The 19309-nt window shown below is 39.5% G+C and overlaps 1 protein-coding gene across 1 annotated transcript in view; it reads left to right on the top strand.

Annotated features, from left to right (window-relative positions):
- Positions 1-19309, top strand: part of LOC122813445 (lectin-like) — a 51398-nt gene that overhangs the window by 19102 nt on the left and 12987 nt on the right. The window contains exon 4 of the mRNA XM_044085760.1: positions 8399-8542. Coding sequence (XP_043941695.1) covers positions 8399-8542 — 144 coding nt within the window. The remainder of the gene's footprint in view (positions 1-8398; positions 8543-19309) is intronic.

The raw sequence follows: 19309 nt of genomic DNA on the forward strand, positions 1-19309 counted from the left end.
GTTGTTCCTCTCCATATAACAAGGTAGTTTACCATGACCTGATCTGAATGGAAATGTTAGAGCTATACAGTTAAGGCTCATATACTTAGAACAAGCAAAAGATTATAGAGCAAACTGGAAATGGACGATGATGAAACAGGGGGAAGTTCGAGAAACAAGGAGTGAGTAGAATTTTGGATACAGATCTTGATGTAGAAAAATAACAGCCACACAGGGTACTATATTCATAAAGCAGCAGAATACATTCTAATATTATTCTAATAACAGAGCCAACACCAGAATGGAGAAAGGTTCATAGGTTCATAGGTTCATACTAGGCTATCTGCCCGAGGGCATTTACAAGCCTAGCCCATCGTTTTGTGGCTTACGCCACCCCTTTAGTATGGGGAACTAAACCCATTATTTTGCTGTGCCTCTGTCGAGCAGTGACACTGAGGTAATCCCTGGGGTATATCTGCGATCTCCCATCCATTGGTCAAGATTTCTCTTGAACAAGGCCAGCGAGGTGCTCTGCCTCACATGTACCGGGATTTTGTTCCACAGCATAGGGAGTCTTTGGGTGATGAATCTATCCCTCCAGCACATCCTATTAATAGTCGTGTCAAGGTTTAAGTCTCCCGCCCTTGTGGCTCTGATGGATCTGGATTTTTTGAGGTGAAGCATATTCATCAAATCTGGGTTTGACATGGCCTTGTATGTTAGGCAAAGGTCGCCTCTGAGCAAGCGGTAAGCGACTGAGTAGAGCTGGAGTTCTTTCAGTCAGGCAGCATAGGACAGATTTTTGAGACCCTTTATCCTTTTGGTGAGGAACTTTTGTGGCCTCTCCAGCTGCTGCAAGTGTCGGGTCAGATACATTCCGAATGGGGCATTGTACTCAATCATTGGTCTGATGAGTGATGAGTAAAGGGAGACTATGACCTCCCTTGATCTAGATGAGAAACCCTTCATGATAAGGTGGGCAATGTAGAAGGTCTTCCTAACTACTTTAGCTACATGGGTGTCGAATGACAGACTACTATCAACCTGGGTCCCCAGGTCCCCTTAGGGGTAACCTTGTTTTTCCCGAAGGGTATGACTATGCATTTTTTGGCATTTAACTTTAGGCCGTGGCTCTGGCACCAGTTATCCGTTTCTGTGAGACCCTTCTGAAGGATATCTGTGTCAGATGTGTTTTCTACTATGGCGCCCAGTTTGCAGTCATCTGCAAACTTTGTCAGCCATAACCCTGCTGTGTTTGCTTGTACTTCGGAGAAGTAGATGCCAAACAAGAGTGGGCCCAGGACTGAGCCCTGTGGGACACCACTTGTGACAGGCTTTGAGTCTGACATGGCGCCAGCAACTCTGACCCTGTGGGTTCTGTCACTCAGCCAGTTTGCAACCCATCTTGTGATGTAAGGGTTGACATTTAAGCTGATGAGTTTTTCAATGATACCCGAGTGGGGTATTGTATCGAAGGCTTTAGCCAGATCGAGGTAGGCTGTATGGACTGCCTTTCCCTCATCAATGGCTTTGGTGACTGTTTCGAAAAAGTCAACCAGATTTAGAAGGCATGATCTGCCTTTGACAAAGCCAAACTGGGTTGGATCCAAAGTCTGCAAATTCCCTATGTCTTTATTTATGAGGTCCATTATGATCCTCTCCATGGCTTTGCAGATAAGGCTTGTCAAGCTAATGGGCCGGTAATTTCCAGGGTCGGTGGAGGCACCGCCTTTGTGGAGTGGTACCACAGTTGCAGTGCGCCACTCCCTGGGTACGTATCCAGAGGTAAGACTTTGATTAAACAGCTGTCCTAGCTGTGGGTTTAATTCCTCATTGAGTTCATGGAGCACACAGCCGGGGACACCATCAGGTCCCATGGATGCTGTGTTTTTCACTTTGGAGAGAGCAGTTCTCACTTGGGCGCTGGAGATGTTTGGGGGGCTGCAATCGTTTGGTATAGATATCTCTCCTTTTGGGGGGGAGGGGGGGGAGAAGTTTGCACTGAACCTGTCAGCCAGTATGTTGGCAATGTCTGTAGGATCAGTAATCTTCACATCATTTTGAACTAGCTCTGAACATATCTGGGAGTTTCCTCCCAGGTTTCTAACATAGCTAAAGAATGCCTTATGATTGTCTTTTGAGTCTTTAGCTATTTTTCTTTCGAAATTTGCTTTGGAAGATTTTATGAGAGCTCTTAGTTTTTTACTTATAGTGATCAAGGGTGTCTTACCTTTTAAAGATTTTGCTCTATCTTGTAGTAGCTTCCTTCTTTTGTTGTAGAGTTTGTTTATGGCTGGGGTCCACCAGACTGGACGCTTGCCTTTGGTGCAAAGAGTCTTTGTTTTGTTTGGGATTGCCTTATCCATGCAGTCCTGTAGGTGCTGGTAGAAGGCATTTGTAAGTGATTCAGCGGCTTGAGTACTGTTTTCCGCTGCTCGGGGCCTTAAAGGAGACCACACTAGTGTTTAGAAGTGTGAAGTCGGCTTTTGAGAAGTTCTTTACTGTGGTGTTTTTTATTTCAGGTGGGGGTGGGATGAGGACCTCCAGCGAGATTAGTTTGTGGTCTGATCTCACCAGTGAGGGGTGCACCTCCGGTGTTGAACATTGTGCTCCCATGTTCGTGATGATGAGATGAAGTATGTTGTCTCCTCTTGTGGGGATGGTGACTAGTTGTTCCATGGCATTTGAGTTTATGAATTCCAGGAACTTTTGGGCTAGGGTGTTTGGGCTTGAGTAGTGTTCCCAGTCTATATTAGGGTAATTGAAGTCACCTAGTATGATGGTGTTTGGTGATACATTTATCCCCTCTAGTGTTTTCAGGAAGGCCATGTGAGGTTCCTGAGTTTGTGAGGGTGGCCTGTAACATGCTACAATTTGCAGAGCAGTCTTGCCTATGGTTAATTGCACCTGGATGGTCTCCGATGCATCGTGCATTGCCACCAGTCTTGAGGTGTGGGTGTCCTTGATGAATATGGATACCCCTCCTCCTTTCTTGGTATTTTCCGGATTTTGGGGCCAGAACGCATGATATGAGGTAAAACCTGATAGCGCTGGGGTGCTCTCGGGAGCCTTGAACCAGGTTTCTGTCACAGCACAGACATCGATGTTCTCCATACTGAGAAGGGCCTCGAGTGCGTGCATTTTGAGATTTAGACTTCTGGCATTGAGCAGCATTACCCTTAGTTTTTTTCCTTTTTTGTGTTCTAGGGTGGTAGGTTTAGAAATTGAGCCTTGCCTAAAAAAGGCACTATGGGGGTGGCAAGAGCCTTTGCCAATATCCGGAATCCCAGGGGTGACAGGTGCAAGCCGTCCCTTGCAAAGCAGCGTGGCTTGTCCAGCATGTCATCCCAGGCAGACAGACACTGGATCCCCTTTGAATGACACCAGTGTTTAAGCCAATTGTTAAAGCTGATCATCTTATCTCTGTATTGTGGCATCATTCTTGGTGAAGGTAGGATACTGCTCAAGGTCAGGGTCATACCTGCCTGGGCTACATAATCAGAGGGCTCCTCAATGTCTCTTTTCATGTAGTCCAAGGAGGTACGTCTCAGGTCGTTTACACCAGCGTGGACAATGACTGAGTCATATTTGTACCTGCTGTTGAGAGAGAAAGGAGATGTTGCAAATAAGGATGACTGCAATTAATGTATAGAAAATAGGCAAAATGGGACTGGAATTTACTGGAAAAAACTGACAAAGGAACCAATTTAATGGAAGCAATTAACTACAGCAGAAAAGATTTGTATGAGTGGGATAAGACCAAGCAAAAGTTTGAACTACAGGGACTGATTTTAAAGTATAGGCAAAGAGAAAGAGATAGAAGAGTGTTAAGTGAAAGATCAGCTCTTGTAGAGTTTTTAGTCAATGCTAGAATAGAATATGCTGTTAAAAAGCATGATTAGTAGCGCATACAAAATATTACCTGATAACTATTAGAATCAATTAAAGGAGGTTATAAAAGATTGGGAGGAGAGATTCAAAAAGCAATTAACAAATAAACAATGGGAGTACATCTATTTGTGTGCAAAAATTCCAGAAGATTTAAATCTGGAAGTGCTTGCATAGCTATTTTATACCCCCAAGGTGATTCCAGAGATTTTTTCCTCAGTTAGACAGCAAATACTGGAGGTTTGATGGGAAAGATAGAGGCAGCAAGGAACATGTTTTTAGTTAATTAATGAGTTGGAAGACTTTAAAAATTCCCCACAGAGTACTCTATTAGAAATATTGGGGTAGCAAATGACTATATCTAAGGAAATTATATAATAATAATAATAATAATAATAATAATAATAATAATAATAATACTAGTAATAATTATTGGGCTCCAAACCATCAATAATTGGTTAAATGAACCACTAACTTTAAGTGTGCAACTGAATGAAATGCAACAGGAACATCCCGCTGGAGGAAGCAACAGCATTATCATGAACCTGATAGACTTAGACCATAAATTCCTAAAATACAAGAAACTGTAGTTAGAAATCATGTATTTCCATGAATCTATCAGACAAAAAGTGGTACCTAAAGGCTTACAGGTATGGAAATACCCAACAGGCTTAGAAGCTGGCTCATTCTTTCACCAAGACCTTATCAAATTATTTGATAAACACGGTCTTGAACTGCTTAAGTTAATGTTGAAGCACTACCAAATCATGGTGGATGACAGTGCAGGGGAAATCACTAACTTAGACAATGAAATTGAAGCTGACATTGACTTTGAATGGTATCACTTTGAATATAACAGAATTTTCAACAGCATCGACCAACACCTTAACGAATTAACAGAAACCAAAGCAAAAAAAAATAGAGACCGTATGGATTATAATACTGGACTGGCCTATCCTAAACCACCCTCCTCACAATTGTGGAACCCAATTGGTCAACCAGGTACAAACCCACTAAACCAAGGAGGGGCTAATAATGGCAACCCCCTGGAAGTGACATCAGGCTCTGCAACCGGAAACTAGACCCAAATGGTTCCAGTTCGAAGTGCAAGGATTATGAAAACAGGAACAACCAACGTTATACAAGTGAACAAAACCTTTATAACAGGGAAAGCAATATGAACGCCCAAGTTGATAATACTGAAAATTTTTATATACGTATAATAATTGCACTAAGGAAGCACCCACCTGCCCCAAATATTGGTTAGTTGAGCTCTTTTACTTAACCCTGTGGACATCAACCCTTATTTGCAATCTTGAAATTGGCATGTACTTCCCTGTCTAGCTCAAGGGCTGGATCAGTTGTTTAATTATTTTACTTGCTTAAGGCTGTGTAAATTTGTTTCAGGTTATATCTTGCCTTCCTTTGGCTCCCTACTCCTTTGGCCCTCCAGGCATTGTTCCAAGTTAAAATTAATTGCAGCCTCTTCCTCATACATCAAGGCCCACCTAACCCCTGAACCTGCACAATGTCTTTCTCTCTCTCTCTCTTTCTCCGTCTCTCTCTCTCTCCATCCCTCTCCTCTCTTTCTCTTCTCCCAATTTGTATTTACATTCCTAACCAGAGCTTTGCATACAGCTGAATTCATGTGTGTGGATCTGGTTGTAAACTGCTACAATAAATATGTACAACACTTCCTAGACTTCATACATGCTAGTTACTTAGATCAACTACTTCATGCCCCAGCTAGGGCCTAAAAACATATTGGACCTGGTCCTCACCAGTGTAATCACAGTATGCTTTACTCATTTAGTTCCCCATCATCAGAGATGGATCATGGTCAAATGGGGAACTATGCAGTTTAATGAATTGGAGCCCCCTACACACACACACACACACACACACACACACACACACACACACACACACACACACACACACACGCACACACGCACACACACACACACACACACAGGCACACACACACACACACACACACACACACACACACACACACACGCACACACACAGGCACACACACACACACACACACACACACACACACACACACACACACATACACACACACACAGCAGCTCCCCCTAGCAGCAGTCCCCAGCTATTCCAGTGTCTTATTACTTAGCTATTTCTTCCCAGTTACAGTAAACACCATTCAAACCTGTTAGCGTGCATACTATTTTCTGCTTTACTTCTATGATTATTACAAATATTTTAATAATATTTAGATTGAATTTAAAACTTTTTTTTTCAAATTTTATAGCACAAACACTGATAGACATTTGCTTAACAGAACAATAATCTCACAATGAGAACAGACTTAGCATTACAGGAAACAACTATGGCCTTGAAGCTCACGTTCATTGAAACCCATATTCAAAGAAAATGCACCTGATTAATTGTGGATAAAGTTTCCCTTTGGGCTGTTTTAAAACCTGAGGCCTCTTGCACACATTTTTAGGATCATGCATACAGCATCTATTTTTTTACTCATCTTCCTGATTGTATTAAATTATATTCTTTGTATAATACATCACTCCTTGATAGAGTGTTTTTTCAATTTTGTAGTTTTTAACATTTTTCCAGTAAGCAGTGAAACAAAACATATGAGAAAATAATGACAGGGCTACCCATTTCAGAACATTTCATCCATAAAAGGCCACTCAAACTGCTATCATTATAATCCACCAATAACAGTCAATATGCACAAACTCTGCTGAAGTAAAAGCCATGTGAATAATTCCACCTTAAAGAGAATTGTAATTATATTTGCATTTCAGTGCTTCATCTAGAAATTCTGTGCCTGCTCTCCTTGAGGAACACAACTGCCTATGTTTTTTAAAAAAAGAGTGTTTGCAATATGCAGTAGGGAATGGCTAGCAAACGGATGACAGGTTCATACTTGGAAGGCATATCAACCAAAGGAGGACACACTCAGGAATGCAGCACTCCCCCCTCTATGCTGCACAGTTGTATTAGCAAATGATCTACCTGGGGGGAAAGAACCTACAGCCTTCTGCACCAAAGACAAGTATGCTACCTGCTACACCACTAACATTGAATAACATAACTCTGAATATATAGGGAAAGTACACTAAGGCTTAATTTTCTATTTGCATCTTTCATGTTTCATCTAAAGTCATACCACCATTTCATAACACATTACAATTCCTGAAAATGGTAGACATCATACCCACAACATTTGAGAGTCGTAGAAGTCTACATATTTTTTTTGACAAGTTTATGGATGAGGGTAGAAAATTTGCCCTCCATGGAATGTAGTCTTAATTTGATGGAGAGCAGGCTTACTTTGCCATATAAGACAAACAGGAAAGCTGTCATTGAAATTTTTTGATGTTTTCTCCTTTTTTTTACTCAAGATCTATAAATGTAATATCTAATGCTACATATCTCACATAACGCCCTGATATAAGAATTTTGTTCCAAATATATTACTGATTATACTGGAGTTTGCAATGGAGGACTAGACAGGAGGAGTGAGACATAGTGGTTGATAATCCCCCAGTCATCCTCCCAGAAAGATGTATAATTCTGTCACAGCAACACTGTCACCTGGCTGAGACCATGAATACAGTGCTGCTGTGTCTAGCAACTTACTTGGCTGGTTCATGGGGCTGCATCATACTGTCCACATTTTTGACTAGACAGTCTGCCAGTTGCACTTTATACTTAGGAAACTACCTGGAGTAGAGTTAAAAAGGTTAGTTCCCATTGTTCCTGGATTCAGAAGCACACCCATACTCTACTTCAGCAATATGCATTTGGGTGGCAGTCCTGCATTCCGTGAAAATAGAGACTCTGGTTTGGGATCATGACAGTAGAAATACAAAGGGTGTTCTGTGTCAAGCATGCAACCTGGGTGAGAAAACACCTTGATATAAAATGCTAGATCAACAAGCACTTTCAGGTGCCCGTACTGAATGACCAAAAACCAGCCAAAACATAACCTAGAAAGTCTGCCTAAATGTTGTTTGTTTCGTTGCTCCAAATGCAATCTTATCACACCTGTGATCTTAGTTTGAAATCATTAGAGTACAAAAGGATGACTTGTTGACACATCTGGTGAGCCAGTATAAAATAGTTAGTGCTTTTTATTTACTGACTGAGTGGACTGATATATGTTATGTATGTATGTATGTATGCATGTATGTATATATTTGCATTTGTTGACCATAAAGTTTGACTAGACTTAACTCCTTTTCAGCAGAGGCCCATGAAAAAATAGCTCCAGAGTATAAAACATTCCAGTACAATAGTCATCTTGGGGACAATCTCAGTATGTTGTGGCACAAGCAAGACTTAGTAGTTAGATATGCAAATTTCTCATCACAACAGAACAACAACAAGAGCATGATAAATGCAATCAAGCTGCAGGGCCATAGTTTCAAAATTAGTCAATAACCATAATATGAAGACTTGTACAGTAATAGCATAATATACCCCAGTGTAGGGATAATTTATTTTCTTTGACTTTTTCAAATTTAATTTACAGATGTACTGCCGAAGATATGGGAGAAATGGTCACTTGGTGTCCATTCATGGTGTTAAACTGAATAATCTTGTCCTGCACCTTGTAAAGTACACCCATGGCAAGAGTACACACACCACTTGGATTGGAGGAATGAGGTTCCTGCAGGTAATGTAAATGCTCAATGCAAACTGGTTTCCTTTTACTGTTGCATACTTACAATGGAAAATTTATATTTTTAGCCATGAAACTGAATGAGCTTTCAGTGGTAGTTGAAAATATACAATTTACATCATTCTTCTCTGACATAAACAACTCTTGGGCATGTCCTTGTTAAACCAGACTGTACCAGTGCCAATGTCCTTCTCCCCTTAACAGTTCCAACTACTAACCACCACCAGGTTATTTCAGTACTAGAGCTAGTTTCTTAAAATTAGGTGGTTCTTCAAATTCACCAGTGCTGTTCTCATCTACAGCCTGTCTGCTCACTCTTTCCAGCACTAAAATGTGTTTATTTATTGTGTTTTGGAAGTGGATTGATTAAAGTTAATGAGTCATTTACAGATGCTCCATGTCAAGTGATAACAGTTTATTCAATGTAAATAGAACATTCAAACTGTACGAGCAGAATTTGAAGCATGGAGAGACAACATACAATATTTACTAGCTGTTTACTACAAGATAACCAAGTGCAACAGTTAGTTGAAGATAAATGCTTAATCAAGGAAAATAATAAACTGAATAGCTGGCTGAGGACAGGAAAAATAAAAATTCACAAATTTTAGCAGGTAGCAGTATTCAGGAGAGTCTTAAAATGAATAGTCTTAAGTACTGAGATAAAGCTAAAGGGTGTGATTTTAAGCAGATGGGAGTCTGGTACATTAAGTTCTGCTGTTCCAACTACATGTGCAGCTCAGAAGCAGAGATGGGACCTCAAGTAACACTAGGGTCATTTTTGTTAAAACAGGCTAATAGAAGAAGCTTTGACAGTGTGGAAAGGAACAAACCAGGGGACATCTTTCTTGCTATGAGGCTGCATTGCTGTTTAAAGCTGCTTCCAAGATTGAACCAAAATAATGCTGGTAGAAGTACCAGGTAGTTGATGTAAGCTCATAACCAACCTTAAGCAAGCAGGTGGTGGTGGTTAATCAAACTTCATAGAATATACCATGTTGTTGTGTCTTTCGGCTTTTTCCCGGTTAGGGGTCGCCACAGTGGAACTCCGGTCCGCTAATGATTGGCAGTAGATTTTTACATGCCGAGTTGCCAGCCCTGATGCACAACCTTCAACTAAGGTACGCCCATTCACGCATGTCTCCACGCAGAAGACGCTCTAGCTGAGAATCGAACCGGACAATATCTGACTGTGAAGCGACAACACTACTGCAACACCACCACCGCAGTTCATAGAACATGACAAAAATGCAAATACATTAGGGTGGGGATGGAAAATGGTACTTGGCAGATCGCAGTGAATCATGGATAAAACAGTTATGATGCATTAGGAGGTGCCACTATGCAGGAATGAGAATGTGGAACATATGTGAAGCTAAAACTACTATCCATAACCTAACTCAGTCAGGGGGAATTCTTTTTTTATAAAATAATCCTCAGTGTCCAGAAAAGACTGCTGTAAACAGAAATGTCATGCCATCTGCAAAGGGAGGTGAATTACATTGTCTGATAGGTTAATCATACAAGTGCACTGACAAGAAGTTAAGCAAAGGGCAGCAAGGAGAAGGCTAACAGAATCAACAAAGAGAGAGAACAAAAGAGACAGCACTCACAGTAAGGAAGTATAAAAATGAAGAAATCTAGAGGTGCAGACAGTCACAGACAGTTGTGTGTGTGAGTGGTAATTAGGGAACATAAAATAAAGGAAAATATATCTCTGAACAAAAACTAACAGAAATAGAAGGCGAGGAACTAACAAACTCAAGTTCTGTTCCTGACCTACAGTTTTAGTTTAGACAAGCAATGGGAAAATGAGAGTCACAGGTTGTAACAGCAGATAAGGATCTGCAGTTCTCTTCCTGATATGCAATTTCAACTGGCATAAACCAAGTTTGCTTTGTTATCTGACTTTTTTTTTTACTTAATTATTTTGTTGCTTCTTAAGAGCTTACTGATTTATAATTCAGAGCAGCAGGTCTTCAGATGATTATAAATGTGATTTTAAATTGGAATTTTCATCACCAACTCCCTGTTTCACATTTTACATGGGGTCAAGATGTCAAATATGAAAAGGAGGAGGTGATGACAATGCGTTAAACTATTGGTAGAAGAAGTTTTAGATCTTAAGTGTCACTTGCTCAAGGCTCAGTTCCCCACGGTTCTGATCAGCTTCATAGAGGATCATTTCTGGCAAGATTTGCCCACAGTGATACCCTTTTTTGGAGTATTGTCTCCTTTTTTCTAGTTGGTGCAGCTGTGCCATTGGTACATATAATGACATACACACACACACACACACACACACACACACACACACACACACATATATATATATATATATATATATATATATATATATATGTATATATCAGTTCAACTGTGGGGTAGGGCTTTTTTGTAGAATTGGAGTTTGGGGATTCCAAACATCAGGGTTTCAGGGTTTCATCTTCAGTGACTCGTACTAGAAGCATGACAATGCCGATTACTTAGTTTTACTTCTTTATTTCTGAAAAGGTTAAAACACAAACATTAAAGTATTTTAAAGAAGTCATAGGAAAAATTGTTCATGATATCAAAAGTTTAAAACCCTCCTAAAGAATATGTAAAAGGAAATACAGAAGTATTTTTACTTAGATAGTATTGCAGTAAAATAGGTAAAAATAACTTGTCTCCATGTTGAGGACATTTAACTTGTCTGGTGTTCTTTCACTTAGGACAGGATAAGCACCTCATGTAGGAGAAAAAAAAATCATAATATCATTACAAAGAACCATGACAATTTGAAAAGACGAGGTATGTATGAGAGGAGGGTAAAACTACTCTCATGTAATTGCAGCACCCTTCGAGTTGGCAGCGTAAAGAAAGAGGAAGGGCTACTATAGTCCTTCATATGAGGGCTCAGGAGGGTGCCATGAACTCAATATTATTAATTATTAATTATATATAATATAATATATTTAATTATTAATGAATCGTCACATAATTATGGACACACACAGAAACACACACACACACACACACACACACACACACACACACACACACACACACACACACACACACACGCACACGCACATACAAACACACACACATGTCGCAGTTGTGCACACACACACACACACACACACACACAGGTGCACATACTTGGAATATATTTGGGGCTCCTGTGTGGTATATGAAGTATTCTGTATTATTCCTTTGGGAATGCATTTCATAATGAATGATAAAGACATGACTCATTAAATGTGTTTCATAATCATGCAGTACAAGATATTTCATGCAGCACACCAATGAGGCCTCCTCCGTGTTATATTTCTCTATCTTTCTTTGGATTACTGTTGCATGTTTACTTCAATCAGGCATAATAATGGTTTGTCTGCTGGTGTGTTTCTGCCATGGCAGGGCTTCAACTTGTCAGCATGGTAGTTTTTATGTTTTTGCCTTCAGAATCATAACTTTACAACACAGTTAACTCCACTTACCTCACTCTCAAAGGTGGAAAGTTCCTTCCATGCTGTGCCACCCCTATGAGCTTCCTAAGCTTACTTTTGAAGTACAGTAGACACTCCACAGCAGACTACTTGTGGAATCATATTCTCACTCCCACTCATTACAGATTAAGCTGAGAAGGCCCATTGTCAAATGACCATAAAGGAGCTCAAATAATGAGAAGCCTGTGGATTCCTGGTGCATCTTGCCCCGCCCTCGCTTAAACTAATCTGCAAATGTTCTCAGCTAGGTCTTAAGATTAGAGTTAAGCTCTCCTCCAAGATATTTATCTGTGGATGGTATGAGCTACATTTAAAGCTTTATCTCACAGCATTTCCACAAACAGGTTAGCACATCTGATGTAAAATTAACTCCCCATGTAGCATTTTTTTCCAGAGAAAAAATTACATACTGAATATTTTACAACAGGGCATTGGATACTTTTTCTTCCTCAAAGTTCCTGATTCAAGGTACCTAGGATTATAATCCATAACCACCAACATATATGTCTTGCCTTGGTGCTTGGGGTATTATAAAAGGACCCACAATATCCATGACTATCTTCAGAAATGGATCTTCAATAACATGCAATAGCAACAATGTAGCTACATTGGATTATTCTACCAACTACATAAATCTAGTATTAACGTCTAATTACTCAACACTGCTCCAGTCAGGAAACCATAATATATTAAATTATAGCGGTGAGGTCTGCGGTGGGAGTGACGAATGTGTTTAAGGTGGAGGTGGGATTACATCAAGGATCAGCTCTGAGCCCTTTCTTATTTGCAGTGGTGATGGACAGGTTGACAGATGAGATCAGACAGGAGTCCCCGTGGACTATGATGTTTGCAGATGACATTGTGATCTGTAGTGAGAGTAGGGAACAGGTGGAGGAGACCCTGGAGAGATGGAGATATGCTCTAGAGAGAAGAGGAATGAAGGTCAGCAAGACTAAGACAGAATATATGTGTGGGAATGAGAGGGAGGATAGAGGAACGGTGAGGATTCAAGGAGTAGAGGTGGCGAAGGTGGATGAATTTAAATACTTGGGATCAATAGTTCAGAGTAATGGTGAGTGTGGAAGAGAGGTGAAGAAGAGAGTACAGGCAGGATGGAGTGGGCAGAGAAGAGTGTCAGAAATGATTTGTGACAGACAAGTACCAGTAAGAGTGAAAGGGAAGGTCTACAAGAGGGTAGTGAGACCAGATATGTTATATGGGTTGGAGACAGTGGCATTGACAAAAAGGCAGGAGTTTGAGCTGGATGAGGGAGAGTTAAAGATATTAAGATTTGCACTGGGTGTGTAGAGAATTAGGAATAAGTATATTAGAGGGTCAGCCCAGGTTGGAACGTTTGGAGACAAAGCCAGAGAGGCAAGATTACGTTGGTTTGGACATGTGCTGAGGAGGGATGCTGAGTATATTGGGAAAAAGATGCTAAGGATGAAGCTTCCAGGTAACAGGAAAAGAGGAAGGCCTAAGATAAGGTTTATGGATGTGAGAGAGGACATGCATGTGGTTGGTGTGACAGAGCAAGTTGCAGAGGACAGGAAGAAATGGAAACAGATGATCCTCTGTGGCGACCCCTAATGGGAACAGCCGAAAGAAGATGATGATAGTAGCTTCTAGCCAAACCATCTGTCTTCAAAAAGAGTGAAGGCCAGCAGACACAAAAGAACTGTAAGGTTATCCTATATAAGCTTATAAAAAAGACACCAGCCCCAAGAGTTTATAAATGGATAAATGAAACATTTTACTTAAGAGAAAAAATTCAAGTAAAAACAGAGCAAAGACAAACTAAATATTCAAGCTATTAAATCAATTGCTCAGGAAAGGCATAACTGACTTTAAGCATCCCACAGGATGTGCAACAGCAAACCCTACCCACACACTTTCCTCGTGGATGGCCTCGAAGTGTTACAACCTATACAAAGTTGTTAATGACATTGTCTTCTACTGGATGATTTCATTATTTTTTTGCTTAAATGTTGGGCTGGTTGGAATACAAATGTCTACCTCTTTTGTGATCTATTTCTTAAAAGTTATGTTTTTTCCCTCCATTATTAAACAATAGCTGGGGGTACAGGGGCCAGCAGCTCCCTCCTGGAATCAGTCATCACTAAAAGTAAGCAACAGAAATAGTTAGACAGTCCTGTTTCTATCACTTTGGTGTTACAAAGGCATGACACCACACACATTATTCATAAATAATGGGCTGAATATTCATAGCCATCAAAAAGCCACTGTTAATTATCTGAAGAGATGCCCACACCTGTCTAAAAAATGGTGTGAGCTTCTTAAAGTAATTTAAGCAGCTTTTAAAACTGAACAGAAAAGTTATTATCTTTTAAACCAAGCTAATATAACACAAAGAGAGCTCTTTTTGAAGAAGATACAACGTAGTTCATGATAGGAAGCAGTGAGAGTTAAAGAGGGAACATCCGATTCAACTTAAAGAACAGCAATAAATTCAACAAACGTAATGAAATATACACCTACTGATATTTTTTATAGCTAGGAAAATATTAACCTCTTGCAACATGGCTAAACAGTAAAAGTGGATAAAGATGTGTCAAAATAGGAAAGAAGTATGAGGCAGCTGGCAAATTGAAATTCAGGTGTTAGTTCTTCAGTGTATTTAATGCAATTTAAAAGTTAAGTTATATCCTTATCAGGACAATAGAGTTGTCTGGCCTTTCTCTCCAGACACTGGAATGGCTGGACTAGTCATATTTGTTGCCTTCTTCTTGCCAACAACTCTCCTCACTAGCTGAAGCTCCTCCCCTGTGCTATTAACCCCTGCTACAAGGATAGGCTCCAGATCAAGTAAGAAGAATTACTAGCCACATCCTAGGATACAAACAAGGATCACATAATAATCAAAAGGGAATCTGTGGACAAATTGACTTCAGAGGTTCCTACAGGTCCCTTTGAAAACAATTTGGATGAGAAAAGGTGGGTAGGTTGTAACACTGTCTGGGCAGAGACCAGACAAATTTATCATTCTGTAGGTACATATCTTACATATTTGCTCTGGTCCAGTCAGGACACTGGAACACGTAGACAGAATCCCAATCTAACCATGCATGGCATTAACCAGCACACCTTTGAGAATGGTGGTTCCAAAAGAAGAACAAGGCCTAGAGTGGGAGCTCAAACTGTAATGTTTTGCACAGGAATGTAAGGTTGACCATGTAACAGCTGCTGCAATGTTCTCCAAGGGCAAGTTGCAAAGAAAGGCAACTGAAGTAGCCTGAGCCCTGATAGAGTGCGCATTCAGTGTGGTGGTCAATGATTTCCCTTTGGAAGTGTAGCAATATGAAATGCAATCACATTTGTCTCCGCTGCAAATGGGTAACTTATGACCCAGTCACACTTTCCCGGTAAACAAATGCCAAATAAATAAATAAATAAATAAAAATAAATAAATAAATAACCATTTAGAAATGGTGACTTTAGATACTCTTTGACCATTCATAACAGAATAGAAGGGCACAAGTAACTGTTCTTCCTGAACTCTTTACTAAAATGTAGATAAATTTGAAGTTGTCTATGAATATACAAGCAGTGTAACTGATGTTCTCTTTTATTTGTATACTTTCTAAAAAATACAGGTAGAGTGTTGGTCTGGTTGAACGTGGTTTAGGTAGCCACTTTCAGCATAAAGGACACATTGAGTGTCACTATGTCTGGATTAAAACAAATATGGATATTGGGAGGAAAAATCTTGAATCTCTGAAACCCTACTTGCAAAAATAATGGCTATCAGAGGAGCAGTCTTCCAAATCAAGAATTTCAAGTCATTGGAACTGGCCAATTCAAAGGGTAGCTTAGTATTTTTTTCTAACATGAAATGTAAGTACCAGGAGGGGACTGGATTTAACACTAGGGGTCTAGGAGGAAATGCTCCTTTTAAAATGGCTTTAAAGACTCCTTTCAAAAAGGTTTTACATTTCTTGTTGGATGCCAGTGATGACATGGGCAAGCCAGAGTGAAAAGGTGAAATAGTTGCCAGATGTAGCTAAATGGAAGAGTAACCAGCTCTTTCCTCAAAGGGCTGTGTCAAAAAGGTATGCACTTGGAGAAGGAAGCTAAAACAGGATGTATGCCCTTACCTGATGCTTATTAGGTAAATCTTTTTCATTTGGCCTTGCATATTTTTCATGCTGAAGACTTTTGAAAGGCAGTCAATAAGTTTACTTCCTCTTTGGGAAACTTTGGGATCATCCCTGGCCACCACTGGAAGTTGAGAAATCATGGGTTTAGATCAAGGGAATAAATATCCCCATCAGGCAGCCCAGACAGGAGTGCCAGCAGATGAGGGTGCTGTAGGAGGAACTTCTATGAGCCTGTCGTACAGATAAGGAAATACTCTCACCCATAGAAGTTATATATAAACTATATCTGGAGCCATCATTTGGTAACTACCCTAGAGCTGTGGTGAGTACAAATGTCAGAACTCAGAAGTTACAGTTCTGTAAGTAAAGTCACCATATCAGTAGATTTTCAAATTATTAATGGTGTAGTATCCAAAGCCATTTGGGTTATATCCTGCATAGGATATAACAGCTGGTCAGCTTCCAAAGCTTCAAGCAGCTTCCATGCTGAGCTAACTAAAAAGACAGTTTGGGGCACAAAGCCCTTAAGACCTTTGATGCTACCTAAGACAGGGAGGCTGGGCCCTGAGACAACATTGCTAGAAACAACAAAGGATCCAGAGCTTATCTAAACAATCCTATCTTGGTTTGTGATTTACCTTGGAGTTGACTGGAAAGAGAAGTTTTATTTGAATTTATATTTTATTTTCTATCACTGTTTTTCACTGTTTGTAGGAAGGAAGGGATAGCTTGTAGACAGGAAGATTTATTTCAATTTATATTTTGTTGTTTTACCTTTAATTTTCACTGTTGGTTGTTAGAAAGGGATAGGTTTTAGACAGACAAGCTCTAGCCATCCCAAGGGGCCTAGTCAGCTATAAATTCACATAGAATACAGAAAGGAAAATACAGAGCTTATTTAAAAAAATCCAACCTTGGTTTGTGATTTACTGTGGAGCTGACTGGTAAGAGAAGTTTTATTTGAATTTATATTTTATTTTTTAATCACTGTTTTTTCACTGTTTGTAGAAAGGAAGGGATAGCTTGTAGATAGGAATATTTACTTTGATTTATATTTTGTTGTTTTACTTTTAATTTTCACTGTTGGTTGTTAGAAAGGGATAGGTTTTAGACAAGCAAGCTCCAACCATCCCAAGGGGTCTACTCAGCTTACACTGCAGATGGCGATGTGGTACAGTGGTTTACATTGTCGCCTCACTGTAAGCGGTTCTCTGGTTCGATTCTTGGCTGGAGTGCCTTCTGTGTGGGAGTCTGCATACCCTCCCTGAATTCATGTGGGTTTCCCTAGGTGCTCCAGCTCCCCCCCCCCTTACAAGGACATGCATCTGGAGCATTTCTCCACAGGCATCCGCTGAAAATTGTCTTGTTCCAAGTCGGACGTTCCTGGTAAACAAATGTTAATTAAAGATAAATTAATTAACACAGACTGCAGAGTGGAAAATCCAGAGCTTATCTAAACAATCCTATCTTGGTTTGTTATTTATTGATCTTTACTGTTAAAAAGAAGTGTGACTGCGAAAGACAGTGAGCAGGATCTACTGCAATGTAAAGGAATTACAGCTTTTGTCTGACTTTAAAAACTTGGTCAGTCAGAACAACTTTACTGCATTTACTTTAGTATTTAGTTGTATATTGCTTGTGTGATATTTGTCATAGAAGTTCATTTAAGTTCTTTGAATTCTGTGGATACTGATTTTGATTATTCTTTTCTTTTACATTATTTTATTCGTTTGAAGCTGAACATGGATTCCTTAAACGAGTATGCAATTAATGATTTGCTAAAGCACAAATATCTTCTATTGTGTAATAAATGCTATGCATATTTAAAAGTAATACCTGATAACACTGGTGATCCGTGTTCCTCATGTCAAAAGTTGGATGATTTGCTTACCATTATTTGAAGTAAATCTAGACTTACTGATGAAGACTGCACTTGCGCAATTGGCACGACTTGGAGAACTGTTGATATATATATATTAATGACTGGACTTGTGAGATAAATAATGTTAGACAAAGAGCAAATAGAACACATTTAGGAAATGACGTGTCTATTGTATGTAAAGATCATTCAACCCTTATGAAACAAGATGATGCCCCTGACAACTTTGGAATTCTGAAGGCAAATATTCAGCAATCTGAGGATTCAGAGTATTTAGAAGGAAACAAAAGAGAAAAAAAGGAAAAAGTTCACAACAAATAACAAGGAACAAAAAATAAATTGATTAATGTCTGTAAAGTAAAGAGAATATGTACTAAAAAGGACACTGCTTTGTTATGTAACATACTGATTGCAGGGACTGATAACATTTTTCTAACAGAAAAAAAATGTATTTTACAGAAAAAGACATCATTTTTCCAAAAAAGAAGGTAGAAAAAAAAGAGGCAAGTGGTAGGTGAAAAGGAAGAAATCAAAACTGAGCTCTGAATCATTGAAGAACATTACTGTAAGAAAAAAGAGAAAGACGTGGCTGAAGCTGTGGCTGTACAAAGCCAGCTGGATGAGAACTGTATGCTTGCAAATTTAATACACAATGAAAGCAGTGGGATTAATAAGACTAACGGTTATGAGGATCATTCCTTTGTAAGAATTAATAGAGCAGATATTGTATTGCAAGTTGAAAATTCTTCAATTCTGGTCAGAAAAGATATTCTTGTCATTGGAGATTCCATTGTTAGAGGAACTGACACTTACATTTGGAGAAGAGATAACAAATATTGAATAGTGTTAGTCTTGCTAGGAGCAAAAATAGAAGATTTGAGACATGCCTTGGACCCCTTAATGTAAGGAAGTACAGATCTGTTTTTATTCATGTTGGTACAAATTATCTCATCCACAAGGACTCTCTGAATGTTAGTAGGGAACTTACAGCTCTCACAGATAGTATAGCTTGTACTAGTGTTAGGGCATGTTTTTCATAAATCACATATAGAAAGGATAGTATGGTCACTGTGAATGAAAAGATTTTTGGGGTAAATGCCTACATGGAAAAAATTCCATTTTAAAAAAATGGAAATCTGTTGAGCATCCAAGCCTTGTGTTGGGCATACATGTTCAGGCAGGATTGCATGCATTCATCAAGATCAGGGAAGAGAATTTTTGCAGCAGATATTTTGCAATATTTGACAAACACAAGGCAGGATTTTTGTCAGAC

The sequence above is a fragment of the Protopterus annectens genome, chromosome 10.part0 (assembly GCF_019279795.1).
Source record: "Protopterus annectens isolate FY-2018-M chromosome 10.part0, PAN1.0, whole genome shotgun sequence".
Classification (NCBI taxonomy): Eukaryota; Metazoa; Chordata; order Ceratodontiformes; family Protopteridae; genus Protopterus; species Protopterus annectens.